Raw genomic sequence first — 22,684 nt, forward strand, 5'->3', positions numbered from 1 at the left:
AGTTTAGGAACTTATTTCTAAAAGCAGACCCACATATGCAAGAGACTTTTAAATGAGTCATTCTCTTTAAAGCATGATTTAAAAATACCTGGCAGTGTATGGGCTAATGTTACATCATGGACTAGGCTTGTTGCTCTTGGCTTCCCATTTTCCTGCACACCCTGATTAGCTCTTGGCTGCTTCTAACGTATCTGGAAAGTAATGGGAATGAGCAGATGCTATAATATGGCATCTTCTAAAATTCTAGCTTGCTTCTTTCACTGAAGAGTCATTACAGTTTATTATGTTGAGTCTGAAAAGGTCATAGACATAAAATTGTGACATTCATTCAGCCGTCTTTGTATGAGCATATGTGTGTCAGGTGCTGGGCTACATACGTGGATTTAGAGATGAGGATGACATGGTCCCTGTCTTAAGGAAAAGCAATATATACACCTGTTGCACTATTTATCACATTGCTTTCATGGTTAGTTGATTGTATATCTAACTCTAATAATTGCAAGCATATAACATTTAATTTGTGTTTACTGTTTCTAAGTTCTTTACATATAATAACTTATTTAATCCTCATAAAAATTACCCTACTGAGGGTTGCCAGCTTCAGCTTTCATCTTCTCCATCTTGGCTGCCTTTTCAACCACCGCTACCTCAATGACTGGGTCTTGTAATTGCTTCCACGTTGTCCCCTCCTCAGCGCTTGCTGCCCACCCATTCAGTCATTTTCAAGGCTTGTTGTCCTTGTGGCTACAGCTGCCTCAGCCACTTTTGCCCATTATATCCACCTCACTAGTAGTTGTCTCCACTGCCACAGCCCATTGCCTCAGCCACTGCCTGTTGCTGTCTTCTCTGCCTTTGCTGTTGCTGCCACTGCCCCTTACCACATCCTAGCTGTTGGTTGTGGTATTGGGAGTTCTTTCATTGTATCTGATAATGATGACAAAGAAGTGGCTGCATTTGACCAAGGTCACCGACCAAATGTGAAGAGCATGAGATGAGGCAGAAGGAGCCAGGGAAAGTGTTAAGAGTGTTGATTGGGTCACGTCGCATTGTGGAGGGAAGTGTGAAAATGCCACTGTAGTAGAGTGAAGCTGATGATGCTGGTGATTCTGAGGAGGCCAGTCAAGAGGAGGAATGTGATAATGAGGCAGGAGATGGTGACGAAGGTCGGAATGTGGTGATGAGGAGGCAGGTTATGGTGACCAGGAGGCAGAGGATGTCTTTGCCTGGCTCTGTTTGCGTTTGGTGGTTTTCCGTTTGTAATTGAAGGTTTTGTGCTTGCCATTGGTTCTGTTGACTGTATTGATGAAGTCAGTGACTGATAATGTTGATACATACTACAGTCAGTGCTGTAAACACCCAGTCAGTGCCATCAAAATCCTTAAGTCAGAATGTGCTCAAATAGAAGCCAAATTCTATAAGGAAATTAATGATCTTGAAAGAAAATATATTGGCTTCTACCATATATTTGCTTTTGAAAATTCCAGATGCTCAGGCTGCACTCCAGACTAATTAAATCATAAGTTCCCCAGGTAGTTCTAATGTGCAGTCAAGGTTGAAATACTGCTCCAAAGTGCGTCTACATTTTGGCTTGATTCTTTTTAATGTTAACTTGCTCAGAAATGTGGTTTGGAAATACAAGTCTATTCTGAAGCTCCTGAAAGATGTCATAATAAAGTTTTCAGATGCTGGCAAGCTTATGAGGTCACAATAGGCTTCATTTTGAACCCACTGGAGATGTTGACCTACAAACTTCAGTCAGATCAGATACTTCTGATCCCTCTTTCTAAAATAGGCAAGAAATTACAGGTTCAGTAGATCAGACAAAAGGAAAGGGTGCCCCTCTGAAAAGTATTCAGCAGCAGCTGTAATGCAAGGAACATGGACGCGTTTGAGTTGTGAATAGGACCGTTTCCAGTGACTCTCTCTTTGAGTACTTCTATCCTTCAGAGACTCCTGAGGTAGGGCCCTGAGGCTGGCAGCTACAGCTGCTCTTGCAGATTATGATTGGGGCACTTTTTCAATGAGTCCTAGGATCAGTATGGTACCTTATAGGGGAATCTGTTGGAGATAACCATAATGACTGAGGCTTCTGTAGCTTAAGGTGCTGGTGGTGATGGAGAAGCAGCAGATGAAAATGTTAAAGAAAAAGAACCAAAAAAGGATCTGTACCTAACAGAGTACAAGCCACAGTGAGTCAGGGTGTCAGTCCTTGAAGATAACTTGTAGTATAATGGTCTCAATGTAACTCTCCATTTCTTACAGCATTGTGCATTAGGATGTTTTTGGTTAAGAAAAGTATTATTTATTTGTTTAAAAAATGGGCTGGCAAATTCAAAACACTGATAACACCAAATACTGGTGAGGATGTGGACCAATAGGAACTTTCATTCATTAATGCTGGCAATGCAAAATGGTACAGCCACTTTGGAAGACAGTTTGGCAGTTTCTTACAAAACTAAATATACTTTTACCATATGATCCAGCAATCATGCTCCTTGGAATTTACCCAAAGGAGTTGAAAACTTGCGTCCACACAAAAACCTGCACATGGATGTTTATAGCAGCTTTATTCATAATGGCCAAAGCTTGGAAGCAACCAAAATGCTCTTCAGTAGGTGACTGGATAAATAAACTTGGATACATCCAGACAGTGCAATATTATTCAGCACTAAAAAATTGAGCTATTGAGCCCTGAAAAGACATGGAGGAACATTAAATGCACATTGCTAAGTGAAAGAAGCTGGTCTGAAGAGGCTGTATACCATATGATTCCAACTGTATGGTTTTCTGGAAAGGCAAAACTGTGGAGACAGTAAAAAAGATTCGTCATTGCTGGGGGTTGAGGTGGTGGGAGGAGAGATAAATAGGCTGAGCAGAGAGGATTTTTAGGACAATAAAAACTGTTAAACTGTTCTGTATGATACCACAATGATGGATACATGTCATTATACATTCATCAAAACCCGTAGAATGTACAGCACCAAGAGTGAACCCTAATATAAACCATGGGGGATAATGATGTGTTAACGTAGGTTCATGTAGATTATAACAAAGGTAGCAGTCTGGTGGGGAATCTTGATAGTAGGGGCGGCTGTGTGTACAGAGGGGTATGTGGGAACGCTTGACACTTTCTGCTCACTTTTGCTGTGAACCTATAACTGCTGTAAAAAATAAAATCTATTAGAAAAATGAGCTGGAAAAGCTCGTTCTACTTGAATTCTAATAGTATATGAGATGTAGTAAAATATGTATGATCATTGTTCTATAATTGGCTTTTTGTGAAGTTGTTATGTACCCATGGGACTATAGCTATGATCTAGTCATCTATCTACCTACCTATCTATGTCATATATCTGTAGTTATCACATAGTATGATTTACTGGAAATGTTCACTGATATCAATATTTTTTGAGAACTGGTTTTTTTGGAAGAACCAGCTAAAGTGATTTGATAGTCAGCTTGCATCATCTGTGCCTTCATCACCTAGAAGCTGTCTTTTGTACTTTTTCTCTTTTGATTTTGACTACTTAGAAATTAGTAAAAGTTTAAGGATTTCTAGTAGGACTACATTAATGTCCCTAACATTTTCTTTTTAATGATTTTTGTATTTCTGTTCCTATTTTGTATTTTCTAGAGCTGGTGACTCCAGCGCTAGTTTTATTGGGATGATAGGCTCCTTGGGACCCCTGGGACTTCTTGGGGGCTCAGTTTGAAAACCCTGGATCTCCTCTGCTCTTAGTGAATTTTAGAGGAGAACACAGAGCACTGAGGACCTGGTCCCCTTCTCCATGAGGTTGCACAGCCCATTGATAGTAGGTATTCACTAGAGCACATGACTTAGACTTTTGACTTCTAGTAGACTGACCTTTCTGCTAATCACTAATCTGTGGTTAGCTGTTTAACAAAAAATATAAAACATTTTTTAAAGCAGTCAAACTGAAGCAGTAAAGCACAAGAAGAAAATAAAAATCACTCCAAATCCCTGTAACCAAAGGTAACCACTAATTAACACTTGGGTGACTGGCCTTCAGAAAGTTCCCTCTGCGTATACACATACAGAATTTTCAGTAAGTAAGAACAATCTATGCATGTTCTTTTGTAATCTGTTTTTAATCACCCACCAGTGTTTTGGTTTTCTTGCTAGTTAAATAGAGGTCTGTGTAATTTTTAATGTTTTCATAGTGTACTCTTGCTTGTATTGTAGTTCATTTAACCAATTTATGTGTTTTTCCCCATTTTTTATTACTATAAACAAAGATGAACACATACCTTTGTGCATCTGTTTATCTCCTTAGATAAAATCCTAGAAGTGAAAGAGGTAACTGATATTTGGAAATGATTATTAATAGCTCAACTTTTCTTGCCACAAATGGCTGTTTGGAAGTGATATTTAAGAACTGTGAACTTCAGAGTTTCTGGCAGCTTTGCTTTTGGTCTGGTGGTGGCGTGGTCAGTTTGAAGACCCAGCTGGGGGTGGTGTAGAACATCGCAGATGCTTCTCTAGGGCTCCCTTTAAAGTAGTCATTGAGTTGCATGGGGCAGGCTGGTTTTGGAATAAACTTTCCTGTTGTTTCAGACAGCAGAATGGCTCCAAAGGTAACTTCGGAGCTGCTTCGGCAACTGAGACAAGCTATGAGAAACTTGGAGTATGTGACAGAACCTATCCAGGCCTACATCATCCCATCTGGAGATGCCCACCAGGTACTGAGTGGAGATGGGTCACTTATGGAACTCATCGTCCTCTCCTCTCTTTTCATTCTTTTCCTCCAGCCCCAGTGTGTTCATAGGATTCTAGTTGTCAGTCCACAACTAAGCATGTCCTCCAGGGCTTGGCACAGGGACCTTGTCTGGTAGATTCTCACACAGTACTTGTTGATTTGGCCCTGGCTTCCTTGTTTCCAGTAAATATAGCCAGCTTTCAGTAAATTGTGGGAGAATTAATGGACAAATAAAGGGACAGAAGTCTGGACCTTTCTGTCGTTGACATACTTTACCTCATCTTTTCTGTCACATCCTACCCCCAGCAGAATTGTCTGTCCTGCTTCCCTTCTCCCCATCCCTACTGTCTCATCCCTCTGGGACATGGCCAGAAGAGCAGCCAGAAAGTCATCATGGATCTCCATCCTAGCAGGATTTAGGGATGATTCTGTGTATCACTCCCACCTTTCCCCCAACTGCCACCTTTGATGGAAGCAACTCAGTAAGTGCCTTTTTACCTCTGAGAACACTAGTGATCGAAATGTGGGAGAGTTGGGTTTGGAGAGGTGGAGACTGCATGTGATGGGGCTGAGGGGCAGAAGGATGAAAGAATTCTAGTCTACTCTTTTAGGATGTTGTGTCAGCAGGTGTTTGAATGCCTACACCATGGTCATGGTACTGCAGGGTTACAAAGATGAATTTAAGATTGAATTCTGCCTTCACTGTGCTTATGTTTAGTAGAGAGATGAGACAGTATACGAAGTGCTGTTCTTCCAAAGAGTCATCATCTGTACATGTATTTTTTTTTTACAGCCTTTGCGTATGCCTTAGATATGGTACATGACACAAAGATGAAAATGGTCCTGGTCTCAAAGCGTACAGTGTAGTAATGCAGTTAAGATGTGCAAACACGTCTCTATTGCAAAGTGGAATGTGGAAATGGGATCAGTGAAATCTGGACAGAGGTGTGAAACTTCGAGGGTGAGAGCGGAGGATGATGAGGGCTCCATGGGCAGGAGAGGCATTTGAACTGGACCTTGAAGGATGAGTAGAGTTGATAATTAGAGGAGGGGGAAGGGATTCTAGACAGGAGGATTAGTAAGGGCAAAGGCAGAGAAGCAGGGAAGCTTGGAGTGCTTTTCAGAAACAACATGGCAAGTTCCCCTGGCAAAAGCCCGGGAAATAAAGAGCAATAGTGGGAAATATGGTTGGTGTTCTAGGATTCTTTAGTTGCAGGTAACAGAAACCACCTGAAGGTACTTTGAGCAATAAAAATGGTTTATGAGGGTTTAGGGGCAGGGCCACTGCACTGGCACAACTCTAGGTTGTGAATGGTGGTCCCTTGAGTTGTGCAATGTCAGGGCCTCAGATAGGGTGTCTCATGGAACCCGAGGGCTGGAGTGCAGCTGGCTCTTATGAAGAACTTGGATGGGAGGAGTTTCATCTTTTGCTGCAGATCAGTTTCTCTCTTTCTCAGGCAACAAGGTAGATTGTAAATTGCTGGCCACCCAACAGTTCCCACATGTATATCTCTTTATTTCTTACTTTCAAGATACTAGGTTGAGCTAGAACCTTAATCCCAAATCCAGAGGCCTGGATGAGGACTTGATTGGCATACTAGCTTGGTGTTTACCCTTGGTCCTGGTTAGCATGTGTGTGTGTGTCTGTGTGTCTGTGCATACGGTATATGAGATAGCCTGTGGCGCAGATGTGACTGATGAGGGTCCACCCTGATGAAGAGGGTAGCAGATAAGAGTATCACTATAAGTTGAGCGAAGTTCCCAAAAGATGTCCACTTCACTTGGCCTCCTTTCTGCCCTTCCCTAAAGGTGCCAGACCACATGGTAGTGACAATATCAGGCTATTGTTAACCTGGGGACAGCATCAAGATTGGACTCCTGCCTGGAGACATGAGATTGCCTGGCCTTAAGGGCAAATGAAGGGCCAAAATGGATAACCAAAGGGATTGGGTGATTTGAGTCAACAGCATGAAGTTCAGGATGCTATGATGTTTAGAACGATGTTCCCCAAATTGTATTCTACAGCATTCCTGTTGGGTCTTGTAAGCTCTTTTGCAAAAAATGTATTCAGTAGTCAAGAAAATAGTGAAATGAGTTGAGCCCTTTTTTTGTGTGGTAAGAAAGTTTAACATAAAATTTATTATCTTAACTATTTTAAGTGTTTAGTACAGTAAACTGTATCCATGTTGTTGTGTAACAGATCTCTAGAACTTTTTCATTTCACAAAATGGAAACCCTGTACCCATTGAACAACCCCCCCCCCCCACCTCCCCGGCCAATCACCATTCTACTTTCTATTTCTAAAAATTTGACTACTTTGGGTACCTCATGTAAGTGAAATCATGTAGTATTGTCTTTTTGTGACTGGCTTATTTCACTGAACATAATGTCCTCAAGCTTCATCTATGTTTTAGCTTATGATAGAATTTCCTTCTTTTACTTTCTTTTTTTCTTTTTTTTTTTTTTAAAGATTGGCATCTAGGCTAACAACTGTTGCCAATCTTCCTTTTCTTTCTTTTTAAGGATTGGCACCTGGGCTAACAACTGTGGCCAATCTTTTTTTTTTCTTTATTTCCCTGCCCCCCCCCCCCCCACATAGTTGTGTATCTTAGTTGCAGGTCCTTCTAGTTGTGGGATGTGGGACGCCGCCTCAACGTGGCCTGACAAGCGGTGCCGTGTCCGTGCCCAGGATCTGAACCCTGGACTGCCGCAGCAGAGCGCATGAACTTAACCACTCGACCACGGAGCCAGCCCCTCTTTTTTTCTTTTTGGAAGAAGATTAGCCCTGAGCTAACGTCTGCGGCCAATCCTCCTCTTTTTGCTGAGGAAGATTGGCCCTGAGCTAAAATCTGTGCCCTTCTCTCTCTATTTTATATGTAGGACGCCTGCCACAGCATGGCCTTATAAGTGGTGCATAGGTCCATGCCTGGGATCCAGACTGGCAAACCCTGGGCTACTGAAGTGAGCATGCTAACTTAACCGCTACACCACCAGGCTGGCCTCTGGATTTCCTTCTTTTTTAAGGCTGAATAATATTTCATTGTGTGTATATACTACATTCTCTTTATCCATTCATCTGTTGAGAACATTTAGGTTGCTTCCACCTCTTAGCTCTTGTGAATAATGATGCAGTGAAGATGGGTGTGTAAATATCTCTTTGAGATCCTGTTTTTGATTCTTTTGAATATTTACCCAGAAGTGGAATTGCTGGATCATATAATAATTCTATTTTTAATTTTTTGAGGAATCACCATGCTGTTTTCCCACCAACATTGCACAAGGGTTCGAACTTCTTCACATCCTTGCCAACGCTTATTTTCTGTTTTTTTTGTTTTTGTTTTTGATAGTGCCATCCTAACAGGTATGAGGTAGTAGCTCATTGTGGTTTTGATTTGCATTTCCCTGATGATTAGTGATGTTGAACATGTTTTATATGTTTCTTGGCCATTTGTATATCTTTGGAGATAGGACTATTCAAATGTCTATTCTTTGCTCATTTGAACAGTTTCTTAACTGCGGGACTTCTCAGGACCTTTAATATACTAAAGTGCTCTGTACAACTCCAAGGAGAGGATGTAGTATTCAGCATTTTCCAGACTCAAATGTCCATAGAATTCCGTAGTCATCTCAGAGGTCGTCTAGGGGACTCAGTGTTCCATGGAATTCCTTGGTCTATTGATCCACAATTGTGCTTTTCATATCATGATGGGTTAGAACTTGCTCCTCAAAGAGGTGAGAGGAAGGAGTGATCAGTGTGTGGAGAGGACAGACCACTAGAAATGAGGGTTTTGCTTATAAAAGTGGGTGAAGGGGGAGGTGAGAGAGTATGAGGTGTGGGTATAGGAGAATTAGAAGATTGAGCTGGAAAAGAGGTTTGTGGCACATGAAGAAGCTGTGAGGGCTGAGTACATTAATATTAGATTTAGTAGGCAGGGGGAAGGTGAGGAGAGACTGGTGAGGTTTAGGGTCAAGCTGATAATGGAATTCTTTCGTTCACCTCTATTCTCTAGAATAAACGAACAAGGTTCACCATCTTCATAGGAACAAAATTTCACCTCCATTAAGGACTGGATGAGTAAGTAGGTTGGCCCACACAACTTGGGCCTGAGTCGTAGTAGGAGGCATAGGTAGCAGAGGAGCTGGGCACCCCTGCCTACCCCCCATTTAAGAAGGGCAGACCCTGGCCTTGTCCTCAAGGAACTCCATTTTTCTTCTCCTGCCTGAGCCCCTCTGATGGGCTCTTCCCCACCTCCTGTCAGTCCCAGGCCTCAGTCTTTGGACTTGTGCTCCATGTTACGTGGATTCTCTGTTGGATTCACCAGTGGTGCTTTTCATTTTTCGCTTTTCAAGCATCAGGCAGTTGCCCTGGGCTGATTTGATTGCAGCTGTCCTATCTCATTATTGAGCAGAATGGTGGTTCCTGTGGCTGGAGCACCTTATGGAGCAGTTGGTTTGGGGTCTTCTCCTAGTCCCTGATTGGTCATGGTTCTCCAGAGAGACAGAACCAATAGGATATACAGATGGATATCTATATATAGAGAGAGATTTATTCTGAGGTATTGGCCACTGCAGCATCAGTTGCCCTGGTTCTCAGGCCTTGGGGTTTGGACTGGAACTACACCGCTGGCTCTCCTGGTTCTCCAGCTTGCAGATGGTGCCAGTGATGTAAGTCTCCATCTGAGTCTGAAGGCTTGAGAACCAAGAATGCTGATAACCGAGGGCAGGAGAAGATGGATGTCGCAGCTCAAACAGGAGAGAACAAATTCGCTCTTCCAGCGTCTTTTTGTTCTATTTAGGCCCTCAGTGGATTGAATCATTTCTACCCAGGTGGTAAAGGTGACTTTTACTCAGTCTACCCATTCAAATGTTAATCTCTTCCAGAAACAACCTCACAGACACGTCCAGAAATAATGTTTTACCAGCTAGCTATCTGGGGAATCCCTCAGTCCAGTCAAGTTGACACTTAAAATTAACCATCACAGCCCGCTAGCACACTGTTGACTGAAATTGAGTCTCTCCTCTGAAAGGGGTCTCACAGGCTGTCTTGGAGCCCCAGCCAAAGATTCCTCATAGTTCTGCTTTACTTATGACCCTTCACCTCCAGCGGAGGCCTCATTGTACAGGAAGATTTGACCTGTGAGTATTGCTTGAATTATAAGTTAAAGGTTTCCCGTTAAGGGTGTGTTAGAAGCTTTGTAGTGTTGAATTTCAGTTTCAGTTTTCTTTTGTGAGGAGTCAGGCTACAGTCTATCTGTTTACTAGTAGGGGAGTTCTTGTACCCAAGCCAAGCCAAGCCAAGCTTATCTTGATATTGGTCCTGGGTGCTGTTCCTGAGCCAACGTTTTTTTCCTCATCATAAGACTGGTTTTTGGTCCAATCTCCTGATTGATTTTTAAGAATTCCCTGTCTTTGACATTCGGGTGGGGCCTAATACACCCACCCACAGCAGTTCCTTGTTAAACTTTGGGAATGGCAGTGAGGCTGGCCAAACCACAGGTGATGTTCCAGGCTTTCCCTCAGTGCTTCATCTCCTGGTAATGATCCTGGAATATCAGAGTTGGATGGCTCCTCCCTAGACGAGGAAACTGAGGCTCTAATCCCAGAAAAATCTTTTCCAGCAACATCCTGAAAACACAAAAAGTTAAGCTTGCTTCATATTAGCTGTCACTCTTATAGCAGAAGTCACTGTTTAGGCTTCACAAACTTATATTATTGTACTCTTGCTGTCCTCCATCCCTTCACCCCCATCATTTTTCTTTTTAATCTTTAACTGTCATTTCTATTGGTGTAGTTTAGCCATCTGCCTTGCAAGGTAGGAGAAGTTGTGTTGTGTTTGACTGGCGCGTGTTTCATGACTACCTGCTCCGGGCTAAGTACTGGGGCAAATGCAGAGGGCAGGCGGTTAGCATATAGGTAAACATGTGCTCTGAAGACTCTCTGGGTTCAGATGCCAGATTTGCTGCTTAACTAGCTGCTTGACCTCAGGCAAGTTATCTCAAATTCCTAAGTGACGGTTAAACTCTCTGAGTCTCCTTTTCTCATCTGCAAAAAGGAGATAGTGACATATCCACCCCCTTGGGCTTTTGTCAGGTTAAATGAGTTAATAGATGTAAATGCTTAAAGCATGTCTTTTACCGAATAAAGCTCATTATATTAGCCGCTATTATAGTTATTATTACTATTATAGAGGTGAATGAGGGAAAGCATCCCCTTAAAGAGATTAAAGAGTAGATAAGCCACGTCACAAATTCTAATACAAAATGGAAACTGGTAATTGTCATAGGAAAGGACTAGATCAGCGCTGTCCAGTAGAAATACGTGAGGCACACATGTGATTTTAAATATTCTCATAGCCGTATTAAAAAAAGCAAAAAGAAACAGTGTAGTTAATTTTCGTAATATATCTTATTTACCCCAATATGTCCAAAATTATCGTTTTAATATATCATCAATATAAAAAATTAATGAGAGATTTTACATTCTTTTTTTTTCTCCCCAAAGCCCCAGTACATAGTTGTATATCCTAGTTGTAGGTCGTTGCAGTTCTTCTGTGTGGGATGCCGCCACAGCATGGCTTGATGAGTGGTGTGTAGGTCCACGCCCAGGGTCTGAATTGACAAACACTGGTGAAGCTGAGTGCGTGAACTTAACCACTTGGTCTTGAGGCCAGCCCCTACTTTCTTCTTTTTTATACTAGGTCTTTAAATCTGATGTATATTTTGCATTTACACATCTCAAGTTAAATATGAAATGTTCATTGGAAATATTTGATCTGTATTTAGATTTCACAAAATTTATAGTTGAAAAAATGGACTTACATACCCAAGGTGTTCTAAACATACTTAAAACTTTTCTAATAACTGAATTTGAGCACAGTTTTAAAATTCACATTTAAATTAATTAAAATAAAATTAAACATTCAATTTCTTGGTCACATTACCCACATTTTGAGTGTTGAGTAGCCACGTGGTTGGTAGCTTCTGTAACGGACAGCACAGATTTAGTTAATGTGTGGACAGAATTCATAGGTGAGAGGGCACATTTTAAGCTGGCAGGATCAAGGAAGGCTTCATGGAAGAACTCTGTTTAAACTGAATGTGGAAAGGTAGAAGTTAGATGCTTGTAGATAGAAAGGTACAAGAAATACCATGAGCAAATCCATGGTAATAGGAGAATAGGAATAATGATACCTTGAAAAAGAAAGAAAAATAAGGGCCTGGTTAAGGCCACTCATGAGTGACCCGTGACTGGTCATGGGTGGCCTTGACCACCGGAGTCAGGAGTTTAGGTTTTTGTCAGATAGTAGGGACTCATTGAGGGTCTTGGAACAAGAGAGTGACATGATCAGTCAGAGGGAGCAGTGTTTAGTATGGCTTGGGGAAGGGAGACACTGGGAACTGAGAAACCTTTAGGAGACCATTTTGGGGTCCCAGAGTCAGGGTACAGAGGGCCTGGACTTGGGTGCTGACCTAAGGAGCAGAGAAGAAGAGAAGGGTTTGGAGGAGAAGCAGTAGAACACAGATGGAGTGTGGATCCTGCAGGCAGATGGCAGAGGGGATTGGGAGGTTTGGAACCTGAGAGTGTTTGTGCTGCCGTCTACAGAAAGGAATGAGAAGTCTCCATTCCTTGTTTTGATTCCTGTGGAGAGGAGGGGCATAGTTGGGGTGACTGTTAAGTGAGTTTCTGCCAGTACTCTGAGGACAAAGAGGAAGGCTTCATGTGTGACCTGCCACAGCAGCCTCCTCAGTAATAGAGAGGCTGCTGTTCTCTGTGGCTCTTGTTCCTAATTGTTTCATTTCAGGCTAGATTCAGGGCTGATGGAATTTCTCCTATGGATAGGGGAGGGAGGGAGTTGGAGAAATGAAGGGGAATCTTGAATTCTTTCCTTTGTGTACTTTCCAAAACACAAATACACACACCCACACAGTGTTCCATGCTACAGAGAAAACGCACCCCAAATGCATAATTGCGCAATGACTTGGCACTTCAGGGGTCTGCTTCTCTTTGTCCTCTGCAACTCTAAGGGTTTTTTCTTTGTAAACTCAGCACAAGTGTTGTGGTATTAATGAGTCTGGGCCCAGGGGGACTTTTACAGTGAGGATTTGTCCATTCTCTCTGGGAATCTGGATACTTTCATATATCATCTAAATCAAATGTTGAGATGTGTGGGTACCACTGGCCTCAAACCAGGAGAATCGTTGGTTGGGGCTAGAGCTTTGCCAGCACCAACTTGCAGAAATCTGAATTCTTCATCCTCCCATCTGTAAGGCCCCATATTTCCACTCTTAGGCTCAGCTTAGTCAAAGGGTCACGCTCTGTCAGGGGTGACTCTGCCAACTTGAGTTTTTGGCTGTTTATGGTTCCTCCTACTGGAAGACATGAGTCAGATTTTCCCAAACTCTTTGGATCCTACTCCCATTCCTCCTGGAGTCGGCTTCCTGTTTTGTTTTGTATTTCTTTAACAGGCTCTCTCCTGGGGTAGAGTAGTGATTTTTATCCCAGAGTGATTTTATCTATTGTATTAATTAGAGTAATGCTAAGTGTGTTAACACAGCTCAAAGTTTCAGTGGCCTGGTATCATGGAGCCTTATTTCTTGTTCATGTAGCAGTCTAGAGTAGGTGTTCCTGATTGGTGGGTGACTTTCTTCTACTAGGAAGAAGGTGATTCAGGGATCCAGGCTCTTTCCATCCTTTGGTGCCACCATTCCAGCAGGAGGAAGGGGAAGGAGTATGGAGAGGGCATACCCATTTTTAACTTGCCGTGACTCAGAAATCATCTCCCACCCACATTCCATTGGTCAGAATGAGTCGTGTGACCTCAGCTAGATGTAAGGAAGCCTGGGAAATGAAGTTCTGGATGGGAAACCATTTTCTAGTAACTGTACACTAAGGAAATGTTTGGTGTGAATGTTTGGACAGCTGTCTGTTTTTCCCACATACCTTGACTAGGTTTCATTTAAGACAGAAGAAAATACCAAAGACTGGGAGTTACCTGATATTTAGAAACAGGTAGCCCTTGTCTTCATTCACAGTCTAACCTCTGGGACTTCCTGTGGACACACAGCCATTTAGTCATTTGGTTTTGTTTTTGTTAAGAACCCAATATGTCTGAGGCCCTGTGCCAGGCTCATGGCTTACAGGGGTGAAGGGTTGGAGAGGTGGAAAGATGTCACGCCAGCATGGGCCCTAATAACTTTAGACACGCTTATTTTGACACTCAGCCATCATCCTTGCTTGCCCTATTCCATCTGCGTGTGGCCATGTTGGCCCACTCTTCTTAAAATCCAGCTCTGGTCGTGTCATCACCCCCTCTTGAAGTTTTATTCTGTCTCTAGAACTTGCAGGATAAAGTTCAAGCCTCTTAGTTGTGATGTGTGAGGTCCTTGACCATTGTCTTCAGCCTGCCTTTGGCAAGAATCTCTGCGGCCACTCCCTTCAACTTTCTGCCCCAGTAATCAGGCTTATTAGCTCCCTGTCTCCCTACAGACCTCTTGCTTCTGCACTTTCTCACACCTTTCCCTTCTCTGGATTGCCTCCTGCTTCTCCTCTCCTATCTGTGGTGGCCCAGGTCAAAGCTCTGAGCTCAGCCTATCCATGGATTCAAGGCAGATCTGAGCATCCTTGAAACGATAGCAAATACCGTATTGCATATTCAGCATAGTTTATGTGACTCTTTATTAGGGCTAACGTTTCATGGATATCTGACTTATTTTGCTGGCTGATTGTCTACTCTGAGAAGAAAACTTTCTTATGTTTCCTGTGGAATCTAACTCATTGCCTGGTGCATTACTAATAAGTGCTGCAGTTTATCAAAAGCTTAGTGTGTGCTAATTGCTTTATGTCACAACTCAACCCTCCAACGTGGGCATTATTATCATCCCCATTTTACAGATGAGGAAGTTGAGCCCTAGATTTACCCAGCTGGTAATGGGGGGAGCCAGGCTTGAACATAGGTTTGACTCTTGAGTCTAGGAGAGTCTATTTTGTGGTTGACGCAGGTAGAGGTAGATACGGAGCATACTTGTGTTGCTTGTTCTCTCAGAGTTCATAATCCAGTTGTGCAGACCAGATGTGCACAGTCTCTGTACAGAATAACAGGTTGCTTGGCAGCATGGCAAGGGCCTGGGCTTTTGAAAGTCAGACCTGAGAGATCAAATCTCGACTCTGCCACTTGGAGCACTGGTGCCTTGGGGAAGTAAGTAATTTACTCTGAGCTTCATTTTTTTTCAATCTGTAAGTGGGGAGGATGATACCTTCCAGATCTGCTGTTAGGATTAGAATTAGAGGAAATGAATATAGTTACTGGCAACTCATAGATGTTTAACACATCTTAGCCAATATAATTGGTTATCATCATCGAAGGCAGGGCATGGATAAGTGCCAGTGTGGATGGCCCTGTAAAATTCAGAGATGTGGGATGTCTCTGAAAGCTGGAGTGGGTTAGAAAGCTTTGTGGAAGAGGGCGCGTTTGAGCTGGGTTTTGAGAGGTAGCTAAGGCTTTTCTTTCCCCCCAAAGTTTACAGATGTGCTTTATTTGGCTGTGTATTATTGATTGTTTGAATTAGATGCCAGCATTTAAAAGCTGGGTCATCTCTCATAACACACATATTTTTAGCTGCTCCTGAAATACTGAAGGTTGGCAGTGTGTGGCCTGCATTCCAGCATGACAGGAATCATAGCTGAGTAGGAGCAGCTCTCTAGGAAAGATACCCCCTTGTCCTGCTTTGCTTGTTCGGTTTACCTGCCTGTATGCTAAGTCATTTAAGTTTGAAACCTCGGTTATAATCCCTTCTGGTCCTTTCCTATTGGATAATGTATTAGTTTCTTATTGCTGCTGTAATAAACTTAGTGGCTTATGACAGCACAAGTTTATCATCTTATGGTTCTGGAGGCTTGGAGTCTACAGTGGGTCAGCAGGGCTTCGTTACTTCTGAAGGCTCCAGGGGGAGAAGCCATTTCCTTCCCTTTTGTGGTTTCTAGGCTTGTAGCCTGTCCTCCATCTTCAAAGAGATGGCTAAGGTTTTAACTAGGTTGCAGGAAAAAGGCTCATCTCTCCTTCTGCTTGTTCATTTATTCAGCAAATATTGGTCGAGGACCTACTTTGTGTTAACTGTGCTGTGTACAGGGACAGTGACAAACAAGACAGACAAACACCCTGATCTCATGGAACTTACATTCTGGGGAGTGGGAGGAGGCAGGGCAATACAATAACAATGTCAAAAAGTTCATCAAGAAGAGAAGCATCTAGAAAAATATGCTATACAGAGAGGTGAAAGAGGCCAGGTGGCTACTTGGTTGGGTAGTCCAGGCATATCTCACTGCAAAGTTGATATTTGATCTGAAATGTAATGTTGAGAAGGAGCCATGCCACGTTCCAAGAGAGACTTTTATAGGCACAGGAAGAGATGTGCAAAGGCCCTGAAGCAGGAATGAACTTGGAAAGTGGGTGGTGTAGCTGGAGCATTGGGAGTGGCAGGAGAGTGGGAGGAGAGTTCTGAGAGGACAGCAAGGCCAGATCAAGTGGTGCCTTGGAGACTGGAGTGGGGTTTGGATTTTATCCTAAATATGATGGGAAGCCATTGGTGGGTTTTGAGCAGAATGCTAACATGATATGAGAGAGACAGATATTTTGAAAAGCTCCCTCTGAGTGAATGTGAAGAATGGATTGTAGGGGCAGTGGTCCAGGTAGAGATGTGGAAGCTTGGACTGAGTGCTGGTATTAGAGATGGAGAGAAATGGATGGTTTTGGAGAAAAAGCCAACAGCTGTGCTTCTTTATGCCTTTTTCCTGTCATGCTACAACTTTGGTTCATTTTAGACCTTTTGCTCTTCTTTAGAGAGAATATTCCTGGGCTTTGCCAGCTTCATGGCTGGGGGAAGAAGAGTGGGAGGCCTGGGCCCAGTGCTTGTTTGGCTTCTGCTGAGCCTGTTGGTGTGGAGGTGACAGCTTCAGTCAGCGATGTCTTTCTGGCATGTTGACCACTTTAGGTCATGTCTAGACATTCTTGCCCCTGACCTCATCTTGATCCCAAACCAGACATGTCCACCTGCTGTTAATTCCACCTCCCTTTGGAGAAACCCGCCTCCTGCCTTTGCTGATGGGCAGCTCTAGGTAAATCCCTGTGGGTGCCCTTTGCCTCTGCTCAGGCTTGCCCAGATAGGGGTGGGGCATTCCCCAAGAACTGTGTCCCTGAGTGGAAGAGTCCAACTGGGCCAAGATCAGCAGTATCTTCTCTGCTGGCCGTTTGCCAGCGTCCTTGCTGTGTGTCACAGGTGGGAGAGCCCCAAGCCAGGGGAGCAACCTCCTTGTTGGTTGCGAGTGTTATCTCTGTGTCTTTCCCATTGTGCACTATGATTTTTAGCACAAGACTTATTTTTACTTGTTTTTTCCCAGCCTCTTTGATGCTTTTTCACCATTCGGGAAGGAGAGGTTAATAAGCTCTCTTCCATTGCGTGTACACAGCACTTTCAGGTTTCTGGTGAGCTGTTTTAAACATTAACCTACTGTTCCTCACAACTATCCTAAGAGAAGGGTGAGAACCCTCCTCCCGCCCATTTTTGCCTTTTTTTTCAGTCTTGCTCCCAGTGATTCTTGGGTTAATAACCAAATGAGGATTCTACAGTTCATAAATGATGCTGGTGACCATTTCTTTCTGTGTCCTTAGTGCTGTCCATTAAATGTCCCTGTATGTTTTGGGGATAAAACGTGTACCTGCTGTTGCTTTTAGCAATCTGAAATGACCTGTTTTAGAAACGAGGAACTGAGGCTGAGAGAGGTAATGAGAGTTGTTTCAGACCACATAGCTGGGCTCCTAGAGGGCAGGTGTGGTCCAGAGCCCTGTCAAGATTCTTTCCTGGCTCTTTTAGCATCTCCAAGGTTACTGGTCCTGTGGCTGGTGTGAGGCTGTGATTGCAGCTGCCTTGGTAAAAGGGGCATTTCTCACCTACACGGCAGGAATGAAACTTGGGCACCTTTGTATTCCTATATCATGTTGGCCAAATGCCTTGGGGTCTATAGCAGTGTCATTCTCTATGAAACATTCTTAATCTTATAGCTCGGGAGAAACCTGCTAACAGTAGAAAGAGCAGTGGCTCTGGTCTAATCAGACCAGATCCTGGCCCTGCTATTCGCCTGTCAGAGGGCAAGTTACTTACTGATTCTGTCTTCACACCTTGGTTTTCTCATTGTCCTGGAGAGGCGTTATGACAATGAGAGATGATTTGTCACATGGGGGCAGCATGGCCTAGGGCTTCAGACTCGAGGCTTTGGAGCTAACTGCCCAGATCCAAATCCTGCCTCTGCTGCTTACTAGCTTATGACTTTGGGCAAGTTACTCAACTTGCTGTGCCTCACTGGCTGTTACCAAAAGCTGCACGCCTGGGCCTCCTACCTCTGCCCAGGAATGAGAACCTCCTACTTTCTTTAGTCCCTAACCCCCTTCCATTCAGAGGCCAGGGATTATCAGCTGGGAAGGACCTGGATTTGGACATGACGTTTAATTTTGCTGAAGCCTCCTGGGTTGGAGGAAGTGTTTCCCCTGGTTCCCTAACAGGAAGGGACAGGATCAGTGTGGGAGCAATTGGTGATGCTGCTTTGGATGGAGACAAACAGGAAGTTCAGAAACAAGCTAATACCTGATTAGAGAATTATTGACACTTAAAACAGAAATACAGCCTTACTTTTCAGAAAAATAACAGATGCCTAAATGTCAGTGGCAAAGAAGGGAGAAGGCTCTTGGTTTGTTTTTTGAGTAAGATCCCAGTGAGGAAATAGAGGCTAAAGGCTCAGCTCTTTTAGCTTGTAATTAATAGGGTCTTCTGCTGTGTGCACTAATTTTTGTTTTCTAAATGTTCAGCTTGCCTTTTCAGCTAGACTGTCAGTTCCTTGAAGGCAGGTGCCAAGGATTCACCAGCCTTCTTAGTCCCTCCTGGGCCTATAGTTGACACGTGACTGATTAAGGTCCAATTTGTCGTCCTGTTTGTTTTCCAGAGTGAGTACATTGCTCCGTGTGACTGTCGACGGGCCTTCGTTTCCGGATTTGATGGCTCTGCGGGTGAGTCGCTAAATTCGCTCTCTGTTCTTTATATACTTTTGTTCAACTCCCAAAAATAACTGTCCTGAGTTTCAGCCTGTGATTTGAACCGAAAAGAAAATGCAAACGAGACGTTCCCCATTGAGCCTCTGCAGAAAGGTGTGAGTTCCCAGCATCCCCCATCTCCCTAAGGTCACCTTTTAGTGACTCTTTTCTCTATGCCTTTGCTTTTAAGGTTTTAAAAAATTTTTATTTAAAAAAATGTTTTTGAACTTTTTGTTGGATATAACATACATACAGAAAATCATATCAAATAAACTGAATATACCTGTGTAACTAGCATTCCAAATAAGAAATGGGACACTAGCAGCACCCCGTAACACCCACCTTAGCTTACTGGTCCTGTGTAATTCTCCAAGTGCTTGGCTTTGGTTTTTCTGGTTTCACTTTCAGTTTAGATGACAAAGGTTAACGTTGGCCTACACTGGTGCCCCATCCTAACTTTTCCAAAACTCTTGTGCCCTTGAGATTTAGGGTCACTTTCTCCCCTCAGACTCCCATCCCTGAAGCTAGGTAGGCTTGGTGAGTGCTCCTCTCTCTCACAGTTAGCCCACTGCTTCCTTTGATGTAAGTGGTTTTGTTGGTTGGCCCGTCAGGATTGGTTTTGCCTGACACCTCTGCTGAGAGCCCTGAGTTCTGCCAGGTCCCTGGGAACTGAAGGCAGGCAGATGTGGGAGGCATGAACTTCCTGCTGGTGACTGCAGACTCACCGTGAACTCTCACAGGGTCTGGTTGGTCTGTTTTGGGAAAGGCGAAAGAGCCCCTTTAGGGTGTCTGGTGGAGCAGATCACTGTGATCACTGCACAGGAACCATTTCCACCTCTGTCTTGCTGATTATGAGGCCATTTTGGCCATACGTCTGCAGTCCTCTGTTCTGGCCTTGACTCATGCTGTACAAGTTGGGTACTAGGCTGTCTCAGGACTGTTTTCTTCAGAGCTTGACCCACACCCGGTTCTCAGTGGTGGTGTCTTTTCTTGCCTGGAGGTTTCCTTGGAGTCAAGGCCCCATCTGCCCCACTAGAGTAGTGGTAGGAGGCTTGGAACCACACAGGACCTGGTGCCTCTCACTGTGCTTGCCCGCCTGCTGCCATTTTGTGCAGCTTCTGGGTGATTGTCTGAAACTTTTCTCTTTTTTTTTGGTCCCCTGCTCCAGGCACGGCCATCATCACAGAAGAGCATGCAGCCATGTGGACTGATGGACGCTACTTTCTCCAGGCTGCCAAGCAGATGGACAGCAACTGGACGCTCATGAAGATGGGTGTGTAGAGGCATGGCCAGCCCAACCTTAGTTGGGCAGCTTTAGGAAGGGACCCTAGAGCTCCTCAGGGTGTCTGGATCGTAACCCTTGTGTGAGGTCATGGACCCTTTTAAGAATCCAAGGTGTCTTAGTGTGCTTGGGCTGCCATAACAAAATAACACTGGCTGGGTGGCTTAAACAACAGAAATTTATTTTCTCAGTTCTGGAGGCTGAAGTCCAAGATCAAGGTGCTCCCATCATCAGGTTCTGGTGAGAGTTTTCTTTCTGGCTTGCAGACAGCTGCCTTCTCACTGTGTCCTTACGTTGCAGAGAGAGAGAGGGATCTCTCTTTCTCTTTTTAGAAGGCCACCAGTCATGTGGAATTAGAACTCGACCTTGTGACTTCGTTTAACTTTATCTCCCAAAACCCTTGTTTCCAAAGAGAGTCACTTTGGGGATTAGAATTTCAACATATGAATTTTGAGGGGACACGAGGCAGTTCGTGGCACAAGGAAAACCAAGAAAATGGTGTGCATGCTTGTATATACACACCACTGTGTGTTCAATTTTGGAAGGTCCTGGTTCAAGATACTCATTTTAGTGAGGGGAAGCCTAGGGCCAGAGAGGACAGTTGATGTGCTGCAGGTCGCACAGTTTGGAGGGCATTTGACTTGTGCGCTGGGGGCCTTTCCACTGCTCTTTCCTGCCTCGTTTCCGAGTTAGATAAAAATGAGGGGCCACTGGCAACAGAAGCTAGGAACTTGTCCCCCTGAGGATCTCTGTGAGGTCAGGACTCGCTTCTGGCAGCTCAGCTTTGGCGAAGAGCAGTGCGCAGGACAAGAGCAGGGGTCTGGAACTTTCTTGGGTAAGTTACTTCACTTTCAGTGCTTCAGTTTCCTCATCTATAAAATGAGGTGATAACAGTAAGTAGCACATAAAGTGGTGAGGATTAAAGAAGTAATATTTGGAAAGCATAGAGCTCAGTGTTTATAAACTAATAAGTGTGTGTGTGTACTCTGGTTTTTCGTTTAATTTTGTGCTGTGTGTATTTTTCCTTGTCTTTAAGATAGTCTTTAGATACTTGGTTTTAGTGATTGTACAAAGGTCTCTTCTTCCTGAATTTTGAACTTGAGGAACAGAAGATGAGGAGGGAAAAAAGGGGGCTACTAGGCTGAGGGAGGAAGAGGAGATGAGGCAAAGCACCTCATGTGTCTTCTTTGTTGTAGGAAGTAATGAGGAAAGCAGGTTGTCACTAGACTCTCAGTTCGGGGACAGAGGACTGTTGACACTGAGATGAATTGAGACGGAGATGCAAGCAGCTAGCCGACAGGGTGTGTGTGCACCCCACACTCTCCGTATACGTAGATATCTGTTGTTTGTCTCAGGGAGGAATTTGGAATGTTTTTGTCCTGGCAGTGGACTGATTTTAAATTTTTATTTCTCAAAAATCTTTTTAGAAATACAAAATACCAAAGCTACAGGTGGATTATTGCCACAACTAAATTGTCCCCCCTACTTGCTCACTCACTGTCTCACACACACACACACACACACACACATACATGCAGAGGCATTTGGGGCTGTGGGGCTGTTATAAATGGATAGGCTTGTGGCCTTTAAACTTTTTGATTGCATGCCTCTGTTAATGGCCTATACATCCTCAACATATATGTATATTTGTTTATATGTTATATATATGTGCTAGTGTCCATCTGTATTTCAAATATGAACAAAGAAAAAATAAATACAGATAAATGTTCTAATGCTTTCTGCTTGTACCCCAGTGGATCATTTAGTGTGCCCCTGGGGTGTCGGAGTCCCTCTTTGGGGCCCACATCTCTGGCTGTCAGGTCTGTTTGCTCTTTGGGGGTCAGAGCGTCAGAGGAGCAAATACTGTCAGTCAGCCTGTTCCCTAAAGTGGTATGTGGCAGCCCCGGAGGGTGAGTCCTCCTCCCTTGAAGCCCCTCCCTAGTTTGCTGTCTCTTCCCTAGGCCCGCCTTTCTTCAGGCATCTCTCCTGTGTGGGGAGATTCTGGTGGGTTTGGTTGGTGAGTGATTCATCCCTGGGGTTGACAGCCAAATATCTGTCTGCGAGGAAAAGACATGACTTCAACCTGTGAAAGTTGTACAAGGGACATTAAGAGAAGCATCATTAATAAATGGCTTTATTTAGTGGTTTGAAAAAAAAGATGAAAGAATCAAATAGCAAAATAACAACTCAGTGCCAGCTTTTGGGCAGGTTTTTAGAACTGAGATTCATGAGATCATTTCTTTATAAACCTTGGCACTTCCCTTCTCTGGTTATGTGGTTATCAGTAGTAGTCAGTAGAGAAAATAGTAATGATAAGTACTATTTTAGAATATTTGAACTTTCACTCTAAATATACATGTATTTCACCAGGATTTTTTTCTTTTTTAAAGAACCCATGGCATTGGCCAACACCAAGTATTGCTAAGGAGGAATTTTTGTGTGTGTGTGTGTGTGTGAAGATTGGCCCCGAGCTAACATCTGTTACCAGTCTTCCTCTTTTTCAAAGCACCCCGGTACATACCTATATATCCCAGTTGCAGGTTCTTCTACTTCCTCTATGTGGGATGCTGCCTCAGCATGGCTTCATGAGTAGTGCTAGGTCCGCGT

General features: G+C 43.7%; 1 protein-coding gene and 1 long non-coding RNA gene across 5 annotated transcripts in view; both read left to right on the plus strand.

Annotated features, from left to right (window-relative positions):
• The window catches only part of XPNPEP1 (X-prolyl aminopeptidase 1), a 54,558-nt gene that overhangs the window by 8,446 nt on the left and 23,428 nt on the right, over positions 1-22,684 (plus strand). For 3 of the 4 annotated variants that reach the window (XM_070633547.1, XM_070633530.1, XM_070633535.1), the window contains 3 exons: positions 4,577-4,701; positions 18,708-18,771; positions 19,964-20,068. In XM_070633547.1, the coding sequence (XP_070489648.1) occupies positions 4,577-4,701; positions 18,708-18,771; positions 19,964-20,068 (294 nt within the window). Of the gene's footprint in view, positions 1-1,698; positions 1,959-4,576; positions 4,702-18,707; positions 18,772-19,963; positions 20,069-22,684 lie in introns of those variants that run through there. The other variant, XM_070633542.1, reaches the window with a different exon arrangement.
• LOC139085552 (uncharacterized) lies at positions 8,445-10,703 on the plus strand. The gene is made up of 4 exons (XR_011543911.1): positions 8,445-8,590; positions 8,729-8,793; positions 9,746-9,854; positions 10,510-10,703. It is a non-coding gene; the product is annotated as an uncharacterized lncRNA (long non-coding RNA).

This window comes from Equus przewalskii, chromosome 1 (genome assembly GCF_037783145.1).
Source record: "Equus przewalskii isolate Varuska chromosome 1, EquPr2, whole genome shotgun sequence".
NCBI lineage: Eukaryota > Metazoa > Chordata > Mammalia > Perissodactyla > Equidae > Equus > Equus przewalskii.